This window comes from Denticeps clupeoides, chromosome 10 (assembly GCF_900700375.1).
Source record: "Denticeps clupeoides chromosome 10, fDenClu1.1, whole genome shotgun sequence".
In the NCBI taxonomy this organism is placed as follows: domain Eukaryota; kingdom Metazoa; phylum Chordata; class Actinopteri; order Clupeiformes; family Denticipitidae; genus Denticeps; species Denticeps clupeoides.
In genome coordinates, this window is record NC_041716.1 from 10,419,318 (window position 1) to 10,442,303 (window position 22,986).

Here is a 22,986-nt window from a genome sequence, read left to right on the forward strand (position 1 = left end):
TAAGATGCTCTGGATAAGGACGTCTCACAAATGCAATAAATGTAGTTGATCATTTTCAGCGCCTGCTTTTATTAAACTAGTCATGACAAAACTGTGTCAGCAGGGGGCGCAAAGACTCGAATTCTAATTTAACAGTTGCGAAAACGACAATTTGATTCATAAATAAACACCGCCAACACGTTCAGACAGACATGACAGGTTACCATGACTACTGTAAACAAAACACGGAGTCCTGATTGGCCGAGGAGCTCTTAATTAAACCAAACGTGTTAAAACGTTTCAGTTGCTTGCCAACCCGACTTGACTGCTTGCGGCTGCTCGCTTTCAAGACCCCAAAAGCCTTTTTCAGCGTTTATCACTGCTACTTTTTATTGTTAAATTTGCCATTTTAACTTGCTCTTTCTTTCGGGATATTGTTGTTGCGTGTTATTGTTGAGTTATTAACACTTTTTTTTCCCAGCACCATGAGCGCTCGGCCCCGAGACGAATTCGGGCTCCACCGGGCTGAGAAGCCCTGGCGGCCGAGAAGGATGATGGCGACGCGCGGCCTTGTGAGCGGAACGCGGCGGCTGCTGCTCCACCTCCGCACGGCGCTGAACAAGATCACCGAGCGCAACTTCCACATGCAGGTGGAGAAGGTGGCGGCGCTCAACATCTCCACCAAGGAGCGGCTGCTGCTGGCGGTCGACGCCGTGCTGACCAAGGCCGTCACGGAGCCCAAGTTCTCCGGCGTCTACGCCCAGCTGTGCGCCGCCCTGCAGCGGCTCCGCGTCCCCGGAGCCGACGCGACCTTCGCCGGCCTCCTGCTGAGCCGCGTGTGGAGGGAGTTCCGCGGGGAGCCGGGACGGGCAGGCGGAGCCCCGCAGCGCCAACTGGGGCTCGTCCGGTTCATCGCGGAGCTCTTCAACGTGAACCTGGTGGCGGAGACCATCGTCCACAGCGGCATCCAGAAGCTTCTCCAGGAGCCCACGGAGGCGAGCCTGGAGTGCCTGTGCGGCCTGCTGCCGCGCGTCTGCCACGCCCTGGAGAGGTCTCGCGTGGAGCGCTACCTCCGGGAGGTGGAGGAGTTCGTGGGCCCGAGGAGGAGGAGGAGGAGCTCGTTCCAGCTGCGCTTCAGGCTGCAGGACACGCTGGACGAGTGCAGCCTCCGGCTCCGCAGGCAGGACAAGGAGGTGAAGAGCAGGGGGAGTGCGGTGGAGGGAACGCGGCAGTGCGCCATGGATGGAGTGGAGATGGTGCGCAGGCCGGAGAAGGAGGTGGAGAGCTGGGGGAGTGCGGTGGAGGGAACGCGGCAGTGCGCCATGGATGGAGTGGAGATGGTGCGCAGGCCGGAGAAGGAGGTGAAGAGCAGGGGGAGTGCGGTGGAGGGAACGCGGCGGTGCGCCATGGATGGAGTGGAGATGGTGCGCAGGCAGGAGAAGGAGGTGAAGAGCAGGGGGAGTGCGGTGGAGGGAACGCGGCGGTGCGCCATGGATGGAGTGGAGATGGTGCGCAGGCCGGTGAAGGAGGTGAAGAGCAGGGGGAGTGCGGTGGAGGGAACGCGGCGGTGCGCCATGGATGGAGTGGAGATGGTGCGCAGGCCGGAGAAGGAGGTGGAGAGCAGGGGGAGTGCGGTGGAGGGAACGCGGCGGTGCGCCATGGATGAAGTGGAGATGGTGCGCAGGCCGGTGAAGGAGCGTCTGGGCCCGAGAACAGCGTCGCGTTGCGTTTAAACGCTCCACTTGGCACCAACTTCTTTACCACGTTCCACTCCTCCCCCCTTTCTGCTCTCACCCGTGGCCCACTCACTACCTTATTTCCACCAATTGGAGGTCAACATCGTGGTTACCGGTCAGGGTGACGTGGAAATTGGTGAGTATTGCCCTGGTCCTCCAACTCCGATTAATTTGAGTGTAATTTCTTTCTCTCGTTTCTTTCTACAGGTGACATGGGAGCAGCAGATTGGGACTGAGAGCCACTCACCAGAACAACATGGGGTGGCATTTGGCCTGCTGACTAAAACAAACAGGTAATATACCCTGTCATGTCCCGCCACAAAGTCATTCTGATCAATTCTGATTTAATTTCTGGCTGTGTGTTGCAGGATGTACCCAGAAACACGGACACCTGCCAATGGCAGCAGGTCTTTCGTTTTCTTTTGCATCAGTTTGCTGGGTGTATACGCTGTGTGCCCCACCACTGGCACAAGAAAAGGTGAGATGAGATTGTCACAACTCTTCTCCATTTGTATTGTAATTAGCTGCATGTTGAACTATATCGCTGCCAATGTGATGAAATGTTTTCTGAATCAGAACGTTGTCAAAAGCTGTGATTAGGTCAAGCAGGATCAGGAAGGTGACGCCCCCAGAACCAGCCACACGTAGACCATTCATGACTGACCAACACAATTCGTGGAATTTGTGAAAGACAGACTGACATGTGGTTTTTGTTGAAGGTAAGAGAGAAGCCGGGTGTACACAATGAGAAATCAGACGGACGTCTGGAGGGCAGAGATCATTCCAACAACATCCTGTGTCTTGATAAGGAAAACTGGAGGGAGTGGCATACGAGGACAAAGCAGAGGAGGGGACAGAAATGTATGTCGAGATGTTGATGTGAATGTTTCTGTGTTTAGACATCCTGGATAAGCTTTGCTGTCGATGCCGATTTGTGGAAACATGACCAATATTAAATTCAACAAATTATATTTCCAGATACGTTGATTAATCCAGATAGACTCCTTAAAGCACATAATGAAAAAAGAAATATGTAATCATTTTAATTAACATGTATTTTTTTTAATGTTCAGATTTCCTTCAACAGTTGCAACAATTGGTTCCACCAGGGCTGCGTCAACTCTCCAGCAGTGTCCAGTTTGCATGGTCTAAAGTGTTGTAAATTAATGTAAAGTGTTCTCATAGTTGTTTGTTTTGTTTTTTATACTTTATTTATATTTTTGCTGTATGTTAAATTATTAAACTGTACATAGTTCCATTTTGAATTAATTAAATTATTTGAATTAAATTGCTGCTGCATAAACTTGTGAACGTATATTAGGAAATCATATTTGACCCATATTACATGTTTAATTGAACTGTTTATTAATATGAATATCTTTAAACACACAAAATGTTATTTTTTTTTTGAATGCTCATAGATTCTGACAAATATTTTGTCAAATAAAACTGTATAATAATCATCAGGATTTGTGTGTGTTTGGTTTATTTGAAATTCTGCAATAAATTGTTCTTCCACTATGACATAAGCACAGGTCGCAGTGTGTAATAATCATGTTCATGTTGCTGGACATGCGGCCTGGTCATAAAGACCTCCGAGATGAATCAGCCGACGTTACTCTTTTCACAAGTTCACAGATGATTAAATGGCTTCCTTCTCCTTGGTGGTGGACGTTAGGTGAACCATGACCTTATTTAAAGACCAGAGTGATACTGACACACCCGGTTTCTTGTCCAAACTAGGCAGACATTGTCCCTGCTAGTGGCAGAAAAGACAGCCCCACCTGTACATTACCCTGTATTTACCCTGTTAGGTGTCCTTTGTGAAGAACTTCAGTGCCGTGTGCATGTATGTATGTTCAGAGTTATGATCATGGTGCCATACCGAATGCTGAGAACCCAACAGGCTGGATTTCTTCCCTCACTCCTAATAGGGCAGTGTAGAGGGGGGAACTGCGCTGGAACTGGCCGGATCGTGTCCCAGTTTGCGTGACGGGACAGCTCCTCTGAAACTCCTGCCCCGATTCCTGACGTCAGAGGCACCAAAATGAAATCACCCCATTTAATATGTTTATCCAGCAGTTCGGGCTTCACGTACCGCTGGGGCGAAGGAGCAGACAAAGAGACACTTCATAGAACTCCAATACACTCCAGCACCTTCCTTTCACCCTCAATCACTTCTGGACTCAATTCCCCTAGAAACCCTTGCACAAACTCTTTTTACCTTGCACATTCACCTTGTTATACTTTGTCACTTTATACTTGACTCCACCTATTGGATGGATGAAGTTATGTTAAAGACATAAAAGTGTAATATTTGGTTATGTTTGCAATATTTGCATATTGGTTCATTGCAATATTTGCAATAATCTGGTCTGTAGCAGTCGCTAAAGCGTTTCACTGCATATCATACCGTGTATGACTGTGTATGTGACAAATAAAAATTGAATTTGAGAAGTCACAGAGACCCGTGACCTTCTCTGCGTGAGGCGGAACAATTCTTTATTCTTTCTGAAGACCTTCCAGGACAGACTAACAGAACTTGGTTGTACTTTAGAGTGTCCCAAATAAAATAAAATAAAATAAAAAAGATAAAAACTTGTAATTATCTGACGTCTTTTGTGCAGTGTTGTAGAATGTGATGAATATAATCGGATTCATCGCTGATGTTTAGGTCCAGCTTCGTGGATGGCAAACACACATGTGCAGTGGGGGTCTGCAGCATAGGGGCTCATTCACCTCAACAAACAGGTGCTGCACTTTTCAGCATCTCACCAAGCCCGAAAAACGCTCCCCTCCCGAACTCTTTTGAGACGTCAGATGAAAGATTCTGTGTTCCTTGATATTTTGACACGTTCCAAATAAAACACCATCTAAAGCCAGATGTGCGAAATGTAATTCTTTTGGTCTTTCTTCTTTAGTAAAGACATATAGCCTTAAAATGATAGGACTAGTAATTACAACGGTGTGGATTTGTCATTAAGTTATAAAGCAAACCAAATAAACATTTATTCACACACACACACACACACACACACACACACACACACACACACACACAAAAAAAAAAGTGTGAGTGAAGTGCCTTTAACCATCACAGCCATGACAGGCACCCGGGGAACAGTGTGTGGGGACGATGGTTTGCTCGAACCGGCAACCTTCTGATTACGGTGCTGCTTCCTTAATCGTTAGGCCACCACTGCCGCCTATAAGAATGTGAAGTGAAACACAGCACACGGTGACACAGGGAAATATGCCCTCTGTATTTAACCATCACCATGAGGAGTGTGCATGGGGACGTCTTTCTGTACCTGTTTCTTTATTCTTATAGCATTCAGTTCCATTGTATTGTAAATGACTGCAGTGTTGACTGTTCTGAGTGTTTCTTCTCAATGTTTACTACTTTAAACTTTAAATTAAACACTGTTTTCATCCCCAACCTAAGTTCCATTGGCTTTATTCATACCATCACCATAATAGCAAAAGTGCAAATGTGATTTTTTTTGCCCCAGCTTGGTTTTGAGTGCTGGGTAAGTACATTTGATCATAAAAGCCCTCTTAGCAAATCCACTTATTAGGATAAAGTTGCATAAAAGCACTTTATTAAATCGCCAAGTGGTTATCACAGACCTGAGTGCTTCGACTCTTAAGATATAGGGCAACACAACTTTATTCACTTCAGAACGCTCAAGTGATCCCTAAACCCATCCACCACACGTTCACTGCACTAGGATCTGAGACTTGCATTTGGCCGCCCAGACATTTTCAGTAGCCACTTCTGCTAAATCAGACATGGATACTGAGTTCAGTACATTTGAATCAAAGAGTTGTATTTTTTAAAGAGTGAAAAATTTGTGTGTAATGAATTAAATATTCAGGGCAAGAGGCCAATCTTTATTTAGTAAGTAGTCACACAATTGAATTTGTTCACAAACAAAACACAGAATTAAATAAATATATTCACAAACTATTTAACCCTTTAGAATACTTGACTGACAGTTGATCACAGTTTGCTTTATTATTGACCAATGATGAATGACTAGAGATGACCTGAACAGGATGAAAGTGCAACTCGTCTACAGCGCACTCTAGTGGTGCATGCTTATCTTGCAAACACCCAGCAATGTCCTCCAACAGTGAACAAACTTGAGAAAGACTGACATCACTGGCTCAGACCTTCACCGTGGCATACTCCGTAGCCTCTGTCACCAACAGAGTCTGGGGAACGCCTCCCACACTCGTCACGTTAGCGTAGATGACACATTCACTGTCCTTATCTCCAGAAGTGCTGCTGTCCCGGTAATTATTAGTCTGTGCATTGGCAGGAGTCTGGAAAAAATGCATGCGTCAGTCAGTGGATATATTCGATTGAAAATCAACCTTGATCGAAATACGACTAAGCTGACTAAGGACATGTTCAGTGTTTTATGTGATTGTACCTCAGGATCACTTTCATTCGTTTCTTGGTTACTCACTTTTGCTCCTGCGGGGAACATTGAGAACACAAAAAAAAGTATGGCGCATGTAAAACCCTGTACTGACTTCACTGTGGTATGTAGTGGAAATGAAATGATTAAATACACAAAAATCATATTGAGCTGTTTTTTTTCCTGATCTAATCTTCGATTGAATTTTGTTACCTACCAGGTAATGTCTTCCAACAATAATGACACACTGCTGTTATTGCTAATGCCACAAAAAGAAGAGATGCAACACAAGATAGAGCAATAAAATATTTCTCCTCAAACCTAGAAAAAACGAGAGATTACATACCATTTTAGCAACTGTACTGTTTTATGCATTTATATTTTGAAAAAGAATTACTCTAAAGGTAATTACCTCATGTAAGGGACATGGAAGGTTGTGGGGACATGTGTGGTTGTAATCGTGGTAGTAGGAGTAGTAGTAGCAACTGTAGTAGTTGTTACTGTGTCTTAGATGAGTAGAGACATCAGGATTAGAACACATACATCAAATCTTAAAATAGATAAAATAAATATTTTAGATTAAATTGTTGGTGTGTTTTAAGAAATGCTGCTTTAGAATATTCTCGACTGCTTGCCGTCCTGACCTATCTTAAGAAAAAGAAACGTAATCTTGGTCTCGATTTAAACAAACATTCTGGCTTGGCCCTGGACAGATCCTCAGACACACACACACACACACACACACACAAACAAGGTCATTTTCCCTCAAGCTGGCAAAGTCAAATGACCACCCTATCCAAAATCTGTAGTAAAGCCACGAACCTGTCAAAACAGATACTGATACTGTTTTGTATCATTAACAATGTATATTCCACATGATTTGTCACATTTTGGGCATTTTGTGATTTGTGCATTTAAACCAAATACATACATATATATATATAAATGTAAAAAAATATTTACCTCTTGATGTGGAACCTCCCATTGTTCTTCTTTCTGCTTCTACTTGGCTAATAAAAGCTCAAAACTCAGCACCCAGGTTTTTGTACTTTACAACAAAAAAAACCCCTGCCCTCAGTCTGACGTTTGCATACTGTTAAGGGAAGTGCAACACGCGAAAGGTTCGCACATTGTCTCAGGATATTGCATCACACATTTGTCCTCTGGAAATCCGCTTATTACCGTCATGATGAGGAGAGCTGATTGTTACAGTGGTAAAACGTTAATACAAAATAGCCTTTTGTATTACTAACATGCAAGAAACCTAAGCATCCATTTAGATACATTATCAGCACCCAACGTGGAAAATGCTGACGATAGGCAATCATTCTTTTAGTGTTCAGTAATCTATTGTAAATATTTCTTCTGGCAAAAACACACTTTTTGAAATGTTAAGGACATGCGGGAAGTATAAAATGAAGACCGATGTTGCCCCGCTCTGTGTACGAGGCAATCATGGGCAAAGTACTGTTGGTCTCAGGTGTGTTCTGCTCGCACTGAAACATTTACCCTCGCACCGTTACTGCAGGTGTGAAAGACCTGCAGGTTCCTCAGAACCGAGTCTGATGTGTTGCTAAACTCTTCTCATTTCTTTTTTATAGCACTGGCGCTGCTGCTCCACGCGCAGCTCGGTGAGTATTATTCCTCTCTTTTACCAGTAACTTTAATAATTATTCATAATGATTTATACCGTTTAACCATATGACGATAAAAAGGACTAAAAAGCAGGCCCATGGCACCTGAAGTGTGAGTATAAAGGATGATGCTGAACTCTTCTTTGCTCCCTGCAGGGGCTTCCTACATTTTGTCATGTTACTTCACCAACTGGGCACAGTACAGGCCACCCCCTACCATCTACATGCCCCATAACATCGACCCCTGTCTGTGTACCCATCTCCTCTACGCTTTTGCCACTATGAAGAACAACCAGATTGCCACATACGAGTGGAATGATGTATACCTCTACAGCGAGTTCAGCAAGCTGAAGAATCAGTAAGGGATGCTGTTAGATTGCTTCAGATTGCAAATGTATGTGCAACAAGGCAGAATTAACAAAAAAAAATGGCACTCAGTGAAAGTCCCGGGAGCAGTTTGTGGAAAGGAGGAAGAAGTCTTCTCTTTATGTTGCATTCATTTTCCAAATGATTACACACTGCACTGTGTCATGTCTGCAGGAATGGAAATCTGAAGACTCTGCTGTCTGTTGGAGGCTGGAACTTTGGCTCCTCGGGGTAAGAATGCCCTCGTTCCACCAAAAAAAAAGATTTCCTAAAAATGGCAGCAGGATATCAGCTTCTGTGGGTGTGCTCCAAAACAGGTTCTCTGCCATGGTAGAAAGCCCTGCCAACCGGCAGACCTTCATCAGCTCTGTGGTGGAGTTTCTGAGGAAGTACGAGTTTGATGGTCTTGATATTGACTGGGAGTATCCGGGCAACAGAGGGAGCCCTCCTCAAGACCAGCAGCTCTACTCCGTCCTTTTGCAGGTCCGTCTGATCCGGCTTTTTAAAAAAAACAACACCCCCCCCCAACCCCGTCTTGAGAATGAACGGAATTCATGTTACCTCTGTTGCATTTAAGGAAATGAGGGCTGCCTTTGAGAAAGAGGCTGCACAGACAAATAGACCCCGTCTCCTGATGTCTGCCGCGGTGTCAGCTGGAGTTGGCACAATTGAGACCGCGTACCAGATTCCACAGCTTGGACAGTAAGTGTACATGTTTTTATTGGTGACTAATTAAAATGGTTGTGGACTGTATGTCCTGGCTTTATCTTTCGTCCTCAGAAACCTGGACATGCTCAATGTCATGACTTATGACTTCCACGGCTCATGGGACCCTATGACTGGAGAGTGCAGCCCCTTGTACAAGAGCTCTGAAGACAGTGGTTCCTATGAGTACTTCAACGTGGTATGTGGCGCATGGTGCAGAGATTCGTTCAACAAAAAAAACATTTCTTTTTTTTAAAAGCAGGTATTTAAGCTGATATAACGCCAGTCTTGAATTCATGTTAAGGATAGCATCCTACTTTTCTAGGATGCAGCTATGACCTACTGGAAGAGCAACGGAGCGCCTGCTGACAAACTGCTGGTTGGATTCCCAACTTATGGAAACACCTTCACCCTAAGGAATCCCTCTCAAAATGGCATTGGAGCCCCAATCTCTGGAGCTGGCACCCCTGGGAAGTACACTCAAGAGGCTGGAGAGTTGGCTTACTTTGAGGTCCTTCCAGTTTTAATAGTCATTACTGCTATCTCTTGATTACCCGGTCCTCTGTTAATTTATTCGTTTGCACTGTAGATCTGTGGCTTTTTGAGTGGTGGAGCAACTGAGGTTTGGAATTCAGCTCAGGATGTTCCCTACGCCTACCAAGGAAACCAGTGGGTTGGATATGACAATATCAAGAGTTTTGGCATTAAGGTACTCACTCAGCTCAGACTTCAGCACTTTATTAAGAAAGTGTGGCCAGCAAAATAATATATGAAATTAAGCCCAAACAAACCAAACTTTCAGTGCAAATTTGTTAATAATAAAAAATTCCATCACAGCACTAACATTTTGACCCAAAAATAAGGCAACCCCCCCTGACACACACACTCATAAAACAATACTGGGTGGTAGTAGCCTAGTGGGTAACACACTCGCCTATGAATCAGAAGACCCAGGTTCAAATCCCACTTACTACCATTGTGTCCCTGAGCAAGACACTTAACCCTAAATTGCTCCAGGGGGGGGACTGTCCCTGTAACTACTGATTGTAAGTCGCTCTGGATAAGGACGTCTGATAAATTCTGTAAATGTTAAATATTATTTTGTGAGGAAAAAAAAAAATCACAATTCAGGCTTTTAAAATATATTTTATTTGAATAATGTACGTTTTATTGAGCTTGCTGTACGTCCTTAAGATTAATTGGTCATTTGTTAATTAAGCGACAAAGATAAATCAAAGATAAATCTACCAGTCTAGCAACATCTGGGGCTGTTATGGTGTTTAGCAGAATTTAAAAGGCACGCTTGGTTGGCATTCAAAAGGCATTAACTCTCTGATAATGTGCCCCCTACAGGTTGACTGGTTGATGAAGAACAACTTTGCAGGTGCCATGGTGTGGACCATTGATATGGATGACTATTTGGGCACCTTCTGTAACCAGGGTAAATACCCATTGATCAACGTTCTGCACAAGGCCTTTGGTCTGGATAAACAAGGTGAGATTGTGCCAGAAAAATACCACTGGATATAATACCACAACAACCAATCTACTAGTGAAACTACTGCAACAATGATATATATATTTACAGCTTGCACGCCCTCTGCCACTCCTGCACCACCAATCCCTGGAGTGACTGCTGCTGGCGGGGGAGGTGGTGGCGGCGGCAGTTCCGGAAGTGGCAGTTCCAGCGGTGGCAGTTCCGGAAGTGGCAGCTCCAGCGGTGGCAGTTCCGGAAGTGGCAGCTCCGGCGGTGGCAGTTCTGGAAGTGGCAGCACCACCAGCAGCAGTTCCAGTGGTACCAGTGGCATGAACAGCCAGTTCTGCCAAGGAAAGGCCAATGGAATGTACCCCAACCCTAAAAACAACAACCAGTTTTACGAGTGCAGTGGAGGTCGAACCTACCTTCAAAGCTGCAGCAACGGCCTAGTGTTCGACACCAGCTGCTCCTGCTGCAACTGGTCTTAAACTCACTGGCTCCTGCATGAATAAATAATAACCAGTGAGAAGGGGGAACAAAATAAAGGATATTTCAAACATTTCTGTCAATCACAAATATTGATTATCATCTGCCCCTCCCCTCCCACAGTTAAACTTTTGACTGACCTGGCATCTTAACCCAACTCTTTATAATAAATCGTATTAAAAGCCTGCATCTCCTGGAATTTCATTTACTTCTGGACACAACTCTTTTTTTTTTTCTTTCTCAATTATAGATAAAAAGTAGTATTTCAAACTCTGCATTACACTTACGAATTGTACTGTTTATCCACTCATTAGACATGTAAATAATGCAAGTAAGCGCTGTTAAAACGGTTTAATGGCGTAATATATGCACACACGACCTTGTCCATGTATATAAAAAGCCTTGCTGAATTGCAGGTACACGTTCATGGAAGGAACTCGGTGGCTGTAGGTGATGAAGGTGGGCAAGCGTGTTTTTTTTCTAAGCGCCCAGCCCTCCAATCAAAACCCCGGTGTTGCGCTTCGCCGTACTCTAGTTTCGTCCATTAATTTTTACCGCTAGCTAGCAATTTGGCCGTCCGTCGTTAGCAAGGCTAGCTAGGCTACGCGTTTAAAAACTCGCCGCGAGTACAAAAAAAAAAAAAACAAGTAAGTGGATCGACGGGACGGCGCTGGGAAGCGACGGCGAGCTGGTTCGAACGCGCACGGCCGGCAGTGCTCCGCTAGCGTTGCGTGGTTCTTCCCTCTCGTAGGAAACCAGGCTGTCGCCGATTAGCTTCCAGGCTAACGCGCTACGTCGGTCGAAGCGGAGCGAACGTGACGGGAGGCTAAGCGGCTAACGCATTTCTTGTCACGCAGCAAAAAGACCTTCTTGGCGTCCCCCCCCGGGCTGAGGAGTGCTGGAGTTGTCGCGCACAAAATGTCAAGACCCACGAGGTAACGTACATTACATTCTTTATCTCGCTTGCGGGAATTTCTGGCCGGTTGTTCCGAATTGGCGCCAACTTTGGAATAAAACGGGCGGCGCGGGCCCCTGCGCTAGGCGGCTAGGCTCGCTGGTCACAGCGTGGCGGGCGAATGGGCGAAATGCGTTTCGCGTGAGGCGTGTAGGGGAGACGTGACTGCACAAATCAAACATTTCGCGTTTTTTATGCAGCTTTATTGAATGCCAGCTTAAGAGAAAGCGAGTGGTTTCTAAAACCGCGCTACCAACTCGCTAATAAAAGTCGTCGTTAGCAGCGGCGAATCACCGCGGTTTGCTGATGTTTAGATCGCTGCAGTGAGGTTGAGCGAGCAAACGGTAGCTCGGCCCCTGGGTTACACGATGTACAATTAGTGTTCTGCATGTGTAACGTTTACCACGTCCATGCGGCCATTCAGCCATGCAACAGGCCAGCTGCATCGACTGTGGAGTGCATGCTCTGACAGAATGCATCTGCGCATCGGTGTGTTTAGGTGGTAGTAGCCGAAGTGGGTAACACACTCGCATATGAACCAGAAGACCCAGGTTCAAACCCCACTTACTACCATTGTGTGTCTGAGCAAGACACTTAACCCTAAGTTGCTCCAGGGGGGGGGGACTGTCCCTGTAACTACTGGTTATAAGTCACTCTGGATAAGGCGTCTCATATATGGTGTGAATGTAAATGTGTTTAGGGAGGAGCTCGGGTCGTTTTTTTGGCCATGGCAGTGGTGCACACCGACAGCTGTAATGTGCTACAGAGGCCGGCGTTTGTTTTATTCTTGCAGGAACAAGAGGGTAGTAGATTACTCACAGTTTCAAGACTCGGATGATGCAGGTGGGTCAATGTTTCTCCGTAGTGTCCCCCGTTTTCGCCTTTGTCGTCTTATTCTGCTTCAGTTTCAGATGAATATGGAGGGGATGCTGACAAACCCAAGCGAAAGCCGGGGAAAGTGGGCAATGAGGACAGGTTTGCTTTGACCTTACCAACATTTGCTCATAATATCATAATAAGGCCTGTCCATACATCAAAATGAGGTTCAGCAGCCGTGGTTGGTTTATTTTGGATGTCTTACACTTACCGAGAATGTTTTTTTGTTTACTGTGCAGTGATGATTCTAAATCAAAGGACCATAATTTGTCAAGTGAGTAACATCATTTCTCGGTTTCATACTTCTTTTTTTATGTTAACCCATTCTTTCTGTAAAGAAAATGGTGTATCTTATCCAGGTTTATTCAAAAAAAAATTTAAAATTGGTTTTCATAGGGGTTTGCTGAATTATGTTATTTGGCAGTATTCTGCATTGCATTAAAACTAGGAAGCACTAAGATGGTGATAATAAGACTTTGACACTGACAAAGTTTTTGGCTCAGTTTGTCCTCTCTGTCATTTTTAGATGGTGACGAAGATGACTACAGAGAAGAAGATGATGAAGACGGGGGTGACAGTGACTACGATGCCAAAAAAGACAAGAAAGCAAAGCCGCTGACGGCAAAGAGGAAACGTGCTGCAGGTCCCTAAAAAAAAAAACCTTATCGATGTTAAAATTTGAAAGAGAAAAGGAATGTTTTGAATGTCAGGAGTGTAGAAGGGATGAACATGTTTTGCTATTTATAAAAGTAATGTGGATTAGAATGTTTGCTACATATGCTTCTCCATATGCTTCTGAGAAGAATTACATTCCAAAATATTTTCCAAAATACTTAATTCAAAAATTATATTAGATTTTTGGACTTCTATTCTCTTTCCTGTTAGATGATAGTGATGAAGACAGGAGCCCAAAGAAAAAGGGGCGACAAGTGCGCCAGGCTGCCACCAAAGCTGTATCAAAGCAGAGAGAGATGATCCTGGGTGACGGTGGCAGTGAAGATGAAGGGGAGGAAGAGGAGGAGGAAGATGATGATGATAGTGATGTGTACACTGGTGGTAAGACTTTCTGTGTGTGTTTTGTTAAACTGTTAGACAGGTTTAACGTTATTGCCACTGCATTTAAGGTAAGGATTTTGTCAGATGTTTACAGCAAATACTCTTATTTTCCTGCCTGAAAATCTGCAATAAATTGCTTCTGAGTTTGAAAACATTTATATAATGCGTTTGTGCGATTTTAATACAGTTATGAAGTCAATTCGCGTTAAATAATAAGTGAAATCATTTTTCTGACTATAATACCACCAAAATTTCTAATTATTGCAACCCTACTTGTAAACATTGTTGCCAATTTCGGAATTACAGCCATTTATTTTGTTTGTTTGGCTTTCGTTCTCATTGTCAAGTTATATAATGCACATGTTATGCACACATGCCTTTGGGTTGGTAGCACTGCTGTTGCTATCAAAACATAGTCTACAATTTAGTTGCATTAGTACAGATTGTCACAACTTGTGTCCTGTTGTTAAAGAGGATTCAGGCAGTGATGAGGACTTCCTTGTGGATGATGATGATGATGACAGCGATTATGGGCGACCCAGGAGGAGGAGCGCCAAGGTCAGCAGGAAAAGCAAACCTGAGAAGAAATCACCCAAACCCAGAATAAGATCTTCAGGTATCACAGCAAAGATCTGCAGAGGTTCCTGTAGGGTTGATTTGGTTTATTATAGTATTTTGCTTTTCTTTCTGCAGCAACCCGTGGCTCCAAGAAAATCAGGGGCAAAAGACAAAGCAGAGCAAAGAAAGTCACCCCAAAGGTTTTGCCCAAGGAAGAGGAAGATGAAGCAGAGAGTCCTCGTGAGGATGAAGAGGAAGAAGGCAGTGAATCGGAGAAGAAAGTCTTGTCAGAACCTAAGAAAAAGAAGATCAAGGAAGCTGATGAAGCTCAAGAAGAGGCAGACGATGACGACGAGGAGGTGAAAGAGGAGGAAGAGGAGGAGGAGGAAGAAGAAGAGGAGGAGGAAGAGGAAAAAGAGGAGGAGAAGAAGAAGAAGAAGAAGGATGCTGGCTCAGAGGAGGAACCGCCATCAGGTGAAGACTGAGTGTCTGTGTTAACAATCTGGTTCTGAGAAGGTTTTACCGGTTTTGTCGTTTTCCCCGTTTGGCCTTTAGTGGAATATTGTTCCATGCTAGCCAGGCTCAATGTGTTAATTTTTTTTTTTTTTTTTTTTGCTTGTAAATACCGTATCAACTCTTAATGAACTCTTCGTAATTTTTCTGTCCACTGTTTCAACATGAAAAAGTTTATGAAAAGGGTTCTTACTGTTCTAGCTCGGAAAGTCCAGATGAACATGGCATAATTTCTTGGGCATATATTCCATTGGAGGTGGCTAGATAAGGTCAACAAACTAACTTTATACCAATAGCACCAATATGACTCATTTAAGCATAGGTTCCAGCAAATGCACAATTTAGATTCTTTTCAAAAAAACATTTACTAGGATCGTCACTAAGATTTCGTTTTTCTTTACCTAGTAGATGTATTTGTTGGTACCATTTGTCAATTTTCAGGGATTACATTAGCTGACATTTTAAATTTGCTAACAACTTTGAAGATATCCAGCTTTTATCTGCTTTTTTGGCAATATTTATATAGCATTGTGGAATACCATCATTAGTTAAAAAAATTCTAATTCTCATTTGTGACTAGTTTTTATTTTATTTGTATAGTGCTCTTTCCAGTATAACACGCTGTAAAAAGCTACTGTACAGAAACCCTGGACCCAGTTTTAAACCCATCTTTTTTTTTTTTTTTGGCTATGCCGTATGCAACGTCTAACAGTAACTGTTCAATGCGAATATGTAAGCTTCTGTGTATTGACAATTAATGAGCGTACATTACGTACATTTTTTTAATGCTCATTACCAGCGTAAGGGAATGTAGTTGCGAGACCTCTCAGACTACTGTGCGCACGTATATATCTTTTTCCAGGTCCCCCACCCCACTCAGTTCGTCACAATGTAACTGTGGTTCTCTTATTAATTTGGTATATCTAAGAGCTCGTAGCTCAGTAACGTTTGCTCTCCTACATTGATATTTACATTAGATCGCTTGTATGGTCTGAAAAAAACCTTTGTATTTTCGGTTTGTCAGTGTACAAGAACTAAGACTAGATTGATACCTTTTTTTTTTTTTTTTTTTGTCTCTGGTGGCATGATTTTATATGTGTACAGGGTGTCTATACCAGGACACGTAAGCAAGGTTGAGGTTTGAATGTTTCTGCAGCAGCGTGCATATATCTACAGTAAATTGTCTTTTATTATTGTTTTTTTTTTTTTTTTTGGCAAGATAGTTTTGAGTTCTGTGACCCTTCTTCTGTGTAGCTGAAATGTTCTGATGCTTCTGGGTGCCTTTAAAAAAAAAAAAAAAAAAGATTTCTGTCTGCTTTTGGTGCCAGGACATTAAACCACACCTGACCCTTGCAGGCATTTGCCAGAGCTCAAGCACCTTTACAGGCTTCTGTTGCCTATTTTGATTGTTTTAATCTTAAATCTCTGTCCCAGTGTTTTTAATCTTTTAACTTTTTTTTTTTTCTTCTTTTCTTTTCTTTTAAAAAAATACATGGATTTGTTTTAATTACTCTGGTCAGATTTTGTAATATTTGTTTTACAAAGAAAAGAAATAAAATGTATCTGGATTTTAAAGACATTTTAATGTTTCTTTGTTGGTTCCTCGCACATCTGTAGTGCAGATGATTGGGGTTAAAATTAGAGGGTATGTGTTGTGATGTTCCCATGGTGGATATTTCAGGATTTAAATAAATCTTTCAGTTCCTCATTCAACACTTTTTACTTTTTGTTTTTCTTTCAGTAAACAGACTTTTGATCTTTAGGGATGCCATAGTGACTATTTTTTTCCAGTCCAATTTCTTACAAATGTAATTAATAGTCATATCCAAGAGCTGAAATTTTTTTTAATTAAAAAAAAAAACCTGTCACTTAAACTTGTATTTCAAACTACATCTGCTATTTTTAAATAGGAGGAACATTTTATTTAATGCTGGAGGTTAGAACGATCTTTTCTACATAACACTTTCAATGACTGCAAGGCGGCAAATGGCAAATATATTTAATGTGGGTTAAAAAAAAAAAAAGATATGCACATATAAAAGAAAAGCTTCCATTCAAATGTACAATTAAATTTTCACACAAAAAGTAACAATAATCTTCTTTTCCACATCTAAACCAACAGCGTTTATGACTATTTAATATGTTATCTCTAATGAATCAGGCTGTTGAACCTCTCTCTGTCAATTGGTTAGAGTGCTTCTCTTCCTGTATTTCTGGTGTGACTGCGATTTCTCCATTTTCCTCCTTGTTTTCCACTGTTGTTTCCTTTACCATTGCTGTTTTTCTAGTAGTCCCTACAGATCCAGACACACACATTCCTTCTTTTGCAAACAACTATAGGAATTCATGTAAATATGGGACATCTGGTACATAAATGGTGTACCTGTAAGTTTGAGGTGTAGACTATGGCAAAGCAGCAGACCAAAGAAGAGAATAAAGCCGATGCCCCCTATAGTCATTCCACACAGTAAGAAACTGTAGCTTCCTGCAGTATGGATAATCTGAGAACAACAAAATAAAAGCTTTAAAATAAAACTTATTCATTTCATTGCACTTGAGGATTCTGATTTTGTAGAATCCTTACCGATCCAACCAGCACCTGCATGACCATCTCTCCCATGCCTGCACTTGTTACCAAAACTGTTGTAGCACATCCTTTTTAGAGAAAGATAATATATTTTAAATTAAAATAACCATTATGTAATCTTTGTGCATCTTTATGTAATTTTAACATTACCACATATGGAGACTTTGAGTCAGTGATTTGTTCAATAATGTTGAACATACTACTACTTTTAGTAGTGCTAATAGGAAATGTGCATGCATGTACACTCATTCATAATCAATTTAAAGACAAGTTTGTTCAAATGACTTGTCTACCACTATACCTTGGTAATCCAAGATGTCCTCAGTGTAGGCCAACATACAGGGGAAAATGCTGCTGAGGAAAAGTCCTAATAAGCAGGTCCCCACGAAAAGAAACGCACTGCTTGTGTAGAAGATGAGCAGCAACAGCACAGTGACAATCACACCAGCCTACAGGGAAACCGAGGCAGTCAGAAATGGGGTTAATATGGCAGAAGTGTGACCAATCGTATTTTGATGGTCTGTTTAAGTCAGTAATTATCAGTTTCCATTGTTCCTTCACAGTGGCACACTACAGAATCAGAAACAATATGACGTCTGTGCAACCAGACCATCCTACTTCAGCTGCTGCTCACATTTATATTAATGCAATGCACAATTACTAAAATGCATGACATTTACAGCTGAAATATGGACCCTGGGACGAGGACTGAGAGTACTGTTCATTGAAGTGGGAGTTTCAGTTACACATCTTCGTAATACTCCAGCAAATGTTTACCATGCTGAGCAGAAGCAGCCACATCGTTCTGAAGCGGCAGGCGAGAGGAATGGACACCAGCCTCCCTGCTGTGATCGCAGCCCAGAAAACACTAGCAAGGATCCCCGCGGTCTTATGCGGCAGGGACATGGGTAGAGAAACAGCGTATGTGTACACAAAGCCAGCGTATGCCCCCTGAAAAGGAATGATGGCGTTTGAAGTGGGCGTTGTCTCATAATCATCATCATCACGGGCAAGTGTTTGTGCTGTACTCACCACAATGCCATCAGTCATGAAGAGGACCAGTCCGCCCAGAATGTGGATCCCAAAAAATGTCGGGGGAAAAGCCCTCAGGCCGCTCATCTGACAGCAGCTCGAGAGATCCCCATGACCTGAAAAATCACAAGAAATGGAAAAGAAAGATCTTTTAAAACCCTGTGATTAACATGTCTGGCTTATACATGTCATTGTATCACCAACTAATGTACTATTGTGAGCCCCTCCCCTAAACAAATCTTCACATTTTGCATGATAAACTATCATTGGTCATTTGGAGAGACAGTCAGTTGCCTTCACCAGCAAATTACAAAACTGGAGTAAAAATGATGCCGACCTCCCACTTCAGGGTCATTTTTCTCCGGCTCCTGTTCTTCTGCTCCCTGTGTCTCCATCGCCAGCTCATCCCTGTCCAGCAGACGTGGCCCTTCGCCAGGACAGCAGGGGACCAACTTCTCCTGATACATCAGCACAAAGACGGCAACTGGCACCGGCAGCTGGGACACAAAACCAGAAAATAATGAGGAGGATTTTCATCTAAAATAATAAAAAAAAACAAATCTAACAAATATTCTTTCCTGCGTAATTTCAGTGGAACCTCAAGTTGCTTTCCAAGCAGATGGTGTCCACAGATCTTTGAAAAGATTATTGTTATGCTAATAAAGACAGCGCTAAAACATTCTTTTTCAACAGTAGAATTAACGTAACAGTGGTGTTGAAGGTAGATATACTGTACGAAGAAATATGTTAGATTATTTCTGTGTAATATTTCAAAACAAGTCCACAACACATCTAAGGTGTGGCCTAGGGGTTAAGGAAGCGCCCCCCCCTAATCGGAAGGTTGCCGGTTCGAATCCCGGCCCGCCAAGGTGCCACTGAGAAAAAGGGTAATCATATTTAAATTTAGAGCATTTATCAGACGCCCTTATCCAGAGCGACTTACAATCAGTAGTTACAGGGACAGTCCCCCCTGGAGCAACTTAGGTTTAAGTGTCTTGCTCACGGACACAATGGTAGTAAGTGGGGTCTTCTGGTTCATAGGCGAGTGTGTTACCCACTAGGCTACTACCACCCCACCCTAATCATAATACCACTACTACTGGCATTATTGTCATAGCATATCATATACCACATACCACATTGCTGCTACTTGTCTGCCTAATTTGTCTAGTTTGTCTCGACCTGCACTATTTTGTGGGTCAGCACACAATGTCCACAATGTCCCTTGTCATGTTTTTTGTGTTGTGTGTTATTCCATTTGCACTACGTCTTTTTGCACACTGTGAATCTCCAAAGCTTCTCAATCTCCTCTCTCTGTGTACTTCTATATAGTGAGATGACAATAAAGTGCCAAATCACCGTCCCCACACACTGCTCCCCAGGCGCCATGTCATGGCTGCCCACTGTTCACCAAGAGTGATGGTTCAATGCAGGACACACATTTCATTGTGTGTAATGTGTGCTCTGCTGCAGTGTTTCACAGTGACAATCATTTCACTTCACTATGTGTATATATGAATACCTGTATTTATAAAAAACTACATAAATACATACATATGTGAGCTGTACCCTTGTCAAACTAGATGTCTACTTTTTTTTTTCATACGGTAAAGTAGAGGAAGATCTTACATTGATGACAGCCATTATCCAGAAGGCATATGACACAATGCTCTGTTCCTCCACCGCCACGCTGTGGTGCCCCTGGGTAATATTGGTCAGCATGCTGCCCAGCGGTGCGCTCCTGAAGTGGTGGATGATCTCAGAGGGGTCCTCTGTTCCGTTGCCTCCACAGTGTTCCGACAGGAAGGGGTCCGCAATCAGCGGGCTCACCAGTGCTCCGAAGCCAATAAAGAAGTGCAGCGCCTGCCGTAAAATCCGTGCACCAGGGTTTAGTTTTCACAAGTCCCCCTCCCAGGGTCCTTTGATTTAGGATCATGTGACACATTAATGTAGTAATGATGCATGTGGCAGAAAAGATTAACAGAACAAACTGTCATGTGCGCATATCCTGTGTCACCTGGAGGAAGACTGAAGAGTCCTTCTGGTAAAGCGACACCAGTTGAATGTTGGCGATGGTGTCAATAATGCCCATAGCCAATCCTGCCACTGCCATGGCAATGGCCAATTGTAGCACATTGTAGCAAAACGGGATGATCGCGAATATGATGGAGATGATTAGAGAAGACAGGAGGAGGGCAGACAACGCACTGAAAAGCCTTCAGATGAGAAGGAGAGATCAATTAATTAAAACTCAGATTACCCTAATTAAGAATTTACAGTTGTACCATTACAATTATTCTTCTAGACGTATTTCCTTTAACATTAGCAGAACATGTTCATTCTAAAGTTACTGAACCTACCAACTTGCTTACTGAAGAGTGACCTGCTTTTTAATTTCGCCAACTCTTTAAAACAAATATCAGCTCCCCAATTTATTTCCAAGATCGCACTGTAAAGTTTGTGCAGTTCACATTTCTGCAAGATTACTTACGTTTTTTTAAAAACGCCAGCAACAGAGCTGCCGAGAAGCAGGCAGAACTGCTGAGAGAAGAACACCCAGGTGATCTCCTGCAGGGTCGACTGGGTCTGACATTTTAAATCGAGGATGGTGGGCCCCAGAAATGCGATGCATAAACCAAAACTAAAAAACACACTCCAGTACGTCAAGGTGTGTTGCCAGTTCCTTTTGAAAAGAGTCCAGATCCTATCCTCTATGAACATATTGTAGCAGTAGTGACCGACCTTTGCTTGATTTTCCGGTTTGCATTGGCACTGGGATATTTACTCACATTATATAGCTGTACCCTTTCTCTTTTGCCACCCCTCTGAATATCATTACTAGAAATATTTCATTCTTTTAGTTACCAATCACCGGAAAAGCCCACTCCAAGTTGTCAATAATTTCCCAGAATATAACCTTGTTTGAATAATCATTTAGGTCAAACTCAGGCATTATTGCAGCACAGCTCATGAATGGGATCTTCGCTGGTTGGGGGTGGAGTTTATATTTATAAGAGCAGCATAGACTGTATGATTCTTATACTGTAGCTCTAACAGGGTAAATACCTTATGTTGAAAATTATTCATTTGGCATATTCAAATGGTGGGTGATATTTTATGCAGCTATTAACATACATAATGTTATTTATAATGGTTTTTAAATGTCACAGATAGTATTGTGGAATGTTATATTGATTTTCAACTAAATGATGTGGTCTAAAAGCATTTTTTAAAGGAACATCAAATTTGACATAGTATAGCACTTGATCAGAATGATCAGAAATGGGAAAAAAATTCTTGTATGTGCATATTCAACTGTGTCGAACCGGAAACTGACCCCAGTCACAACTGTTTTCATAAAGGACATTATTTAACGGGATCATGCCGCTCCTCATTACCTCTACACACTTTTGCGCCACAGCTGAGGTGACTTATTGTCAGGTAATTCTCCACTCTAAAAAAACGAACAATTCAGAGAAATTCCCTGGGTATTTAATTTTCAACTGTGCATTTTGTTTTTTTTTGTTTTTTTATGAAGACAGCGACAGATTCAGAAGTGGCACATATTCATATTATTGTTATATTTATTTTGATGTTAAGCACTGGAAACAGACTTTATTTTGCATTTAGGCTGTATCGTACTGTCTCTTAAAGTTCATCTAGCTTTTCACATTAAACAACATTTATAATTTAAGTTTTCATTTATTTGTGTGGTAGACAGAGGGTCTTTGAAGAATGTTTTTTTCTTCACAGGGAGATATTTTGATTTTGGGGCTTCTTGTTCGTTAACATCTGAAGCAGTAAATCAGTTTCATTTCAGTCTAAAAATGTCAGGACAGATTTAATAGCTTGTTTAATCTGAAGCCCTAGAACTCCTAACAGAGCAATCATTCAGCTTTCTATGCATTTCAAATGGTCTCTTAAATAGCATGAAATAGTCTATTTTGTATTTACACTTCAACATTTGACTTGTAATTATTCCATTAGGAAGTCTGTCCACTGTGTTGCCCTCAGCAATGATATTTGGACCTAATTGCACTTCCTCTAACTGCTATATGAGCACGGCGGTACTGACACGAGCCTTTTAGGGGGAAGCAAAATGGTCAAATGACCGTACCAGACACTTGATGGGTAGTTTATTGCTTTTTAAATGCTTCATTAACTCTCAATAGAGCCAGAGAAGGGCCGCTAATTTTAAGCCGCACTGGCAGTTCCTTGAAAAGGTGCATAGGGTGACCTGATGAAAGGTCACTTCCTTTGTGTGAGGCATAACTGGGCAAGCACAATGAAGAGTAAGATACACAGCGTTTCAGCTGAAACTATTTCACAAACCAGTTCCAAACCGCAGTTAAAAGGTTACTTAGCAGAGGAAGCCCATTTGCATCTGTAGACAATATGTGGAGGACCAAGGCTATTAGCATTTTAAATCCATAGTAATAAACTATGGCGAAATCACTCTTATTTATCTTAAAATGCAATAAAAGACATTATTGCATTAAATCAATGCATCATATGGGGCAGTGGTGGACCCGTCAGTGGACCCGTATTCAGAAGGTTGCCGGTTCGAATCCTGAGCTGCACTGAGGTGCCACTGAGCAC

General features: G+C 42.6%; 4 protein-coding genes and 1 long non-coding RNA gene across 16 annotated transcripts; 3 read left to right on the top strand and 2 right to left on the bottom strand.

The window, feature by feature from the left end:
- The first annotated feature begins 234 nt into the window (after positions 1-234).
- Positions 235-3,127, top strand: LOC114798439 (eukaryotic translation initiation factor 4 gamma 3-like). 5 transcript variants are annotated; one of them, XM_028994159.1, is made up of 5 exons: positions 235-2,008; positions 2,084-2,193; positions 2,306-2,334; positions 2,435-2,576; positions 2,789-3,127. In XM_028994159.1, exon 1 carries the CDS (start codon positions 465-467, stop codon positions 1,710-1,712), a length of 1,248 nt encoding a protein of 415 aa, XP_028849992.1. In that variant the 5' UTR covers positions 235-464; the 3' UTR covers positions 1,713-2,008; positions 2,084-2,193; positions 2,306-2,334; positions 2,435-2,576; positions 2,789-3,127. The 5 variants fall into 5 exon arrangements, with proteins under 5 accessions (XP_028849992.1, XP_028849991.1, XP_028849989.1 ...); XM_028994158.1 differs by lacking the exon at positions 2,306-2,334 and having other exon boundaries at positions 235-1,851; positions 1,923-2,008; XM_028994156.1 differs by lacking the exon at positions 2,306-2,334.
- A 4,470-nt stretch (positions 3,128-7,597) lies between these two features.
- On the top strand, positions 7,598-10,914 carry LOC114797948 (acidic mammalian chitinase-like). 6 transcript variants are annotated; one of them, XM_028993273.1, is made up of 13 exons: positions 7,598-7,622; positions 7,744-7,773; positions 7,933-8,134; positions 8,317-8,373; positions 8,460-8,625; positions 8,720-8,844; positions 8,923-9,046; positions 9,173-9,358; positions 9,437-9,556; positions 10,201-10,342; positions 10,436-10,573; positions 10,629-10,633; positions 10,666-10,914. In XM_028993273.1, the coding sequence occupies exons 1-13, from the start codon at positions 7,598-7,600 to the stop codon at positions 10,810-10,812; spliced, it is 1,467 nt and encodes a 488-aa protein (XP_028849106.1). In that variant the 3' UTR covers positions 10,813-10,914. The 6 variants fall into 6 exon arrangements, with proteins under 6 accessions (XP_028849106.1, XP_028849107.1, XP_028849105.1 ...); XM_028993274.1 differs by lacking the exon at positions 10,629-10,633 and having other exon boundaries at positions 10,436-10,567; positions 10,676-10,914; XM_028993272.1 differs by lacking the exon at positions 10,629-10,633 and having other exon boundaries at positions 10,436-10,562; positions 10,665-10,914.
- On the bottom strand, positions 9,944-11,879 carry LOC114797951 (uncharacterized). The gene is made up of 3 exons (XR_003751018.1): positions 11,755-11,879; positions 10,750-10,824; positions 9,944-10,667 (listed from the first exon to the last, which is right to left on the bottom strand). It is a non-coding gene; the product is annotated as an uncharacterized LOC114797951 (long non-coding RNA).
- On the top strand, positions 11,231-16,131 carry nucks1b (nuclear casein kinase and cyclin-dependent kinase substrate 1b). Of its 3 annotated transcripts, XM_028993276.1 has the most exons (9): positions 11,231-11,269; positions 11,668-11,745; positions 12,559-12,608; positions 12,671-12,740; positions 12,881-12,915; positions 13,168-13,284; positions 13,527-13,697; positions 14,170-14,313; positions 14,391-16,131. In XM_028993276.1, exons 2-9 carry the CDS (start codon positions 11,729-11,731, stop codon positions 14,738-14,740), a joined length of 954 nt encoding a protein of 317 aa, XP_028849109.1. In that variant the 5' UTR covers positions 11,231-11,269; positions 11,668-11,728; the 3' UTR covers positions 14,741-16,131. The 3 variants fall into 3 exon arrangements, with proteins under 3 accessions (XP_028849109.1, XP_028849108.1, XP_028849111.1); XM_028993275.1 differs by lacking the exon at positions 11,231-11,269 and having other exon boundaries at positions 11,314-11,745; XM_028993278.1 differs by lacking the exon at positions 11,231-11,269 and having other exon boundaries at positions 11,315-11,745; positions 12,677-12,740.
- A 622-nt stretch (positions 16,132-16,753) lies between these two features.
- On the bottom strand, positions 16,754-22,986 carry mfsd4ab (major facilitator superfamily domain containing 4Ab). Its single transcript, XM_028993549.1, has 10 exons — positions 20,879-22,986; positions 20,405-20,603; positions 20,017-20,250; positions 18,725-18,884; positions 18,388-18,503; positions 18,133-18,306; positions 17,657-17,804; positions 17,353-17,423; positions 17,152-17,269; positions 16,754-17,062 (listed from the first exon to the last, which is right to left on the bottom strand). Exons 1-10 carry the CDS (start codon positions 21,106-21,108, stop codon positions 16,926-16,928), a joined length of 1,587 nt encoding a protein of 528 aa, XP_028849382.1. The 5' UTR covers positions 21,109-22,986; the 3' UTR covers positions 16,754-16,925.

What these genes read in the sequence shown, in the direction of transcription:
- mfsd4ab (XM_028993549.1), bottom strand. Translation starts at nt 21,108, where the DNA reads ATGTTCATAGAGGATAGGATCTGGACTCTTTTCAAAAGGAACTGGCAA. An exon ending in GCTGGCGTTTTTAAAAAAAC is followed by an intron (nt 20,604 to 20,878) that starts GTAAGTAATCTT and finishes TCTCATCTGAAG; the next exon opens with GCTTTTCAGTGCGTTGTCTG. An exon ending in GGATAATGGCTGTCATCAAT is followed by an intron (nt 18,885 to 20,016) that starts GTAAGATCTTCC and finishes TTTGTGTCCCAG; the next exon opens with CTGCCGGTGCCAGTTGCCGT.
- LOC114798439 (XM_028994159.1), top strand. Translation starts at nt 465, where the DNA reads ATGAGCGCTCGGCCCCGAGACGAATTCGGGCTCCACCGGGCTGAGAAG.
- LOC114797948 (XM_028993269.1), top strand. Translation starts at nt 7,598, where the DNA reads ATGGGCAAAGTACTGTTGGTCTCAG. An exon ending in TCTACTCCGTCCTTTTGCAG is followed by an intron (nt 8,626 to 8,719) that starts GTCCGTCTGATC and finishes GTTGCATTTAAG; the next exon opens with GAAATGAGGGCTGCCTTTGA. An exon ending in CTTTGGTCTGGATAAACAAG is followed by an intron (nt 10,343 to 10,435) that starts GTGAGATTGTGC and finishes ATATATTTACAG; the next exon opens with CTTGCACGCCCTCTGCCACT.
- nucks1b (XM_028993276.1), top strand. An exon ending in TCAAGACTCGGATGATGCAG is followed by an intron (nt 12,609 to 12,670) that starts GTGGGTCAATGT and finishes ATTCTGCTTCAG; the next exon opens with TTTCAGATGAATATGGAGGG. An exon ending in ACCCAGAATAAGATCTTCAG is followed by an intron (nt 14,314 to 14,390) that starts GTATCACAGCAA and finishes TTCTTTCTGCAG; the next exon opens with CAACCCGTGGCTCCAAGAAA.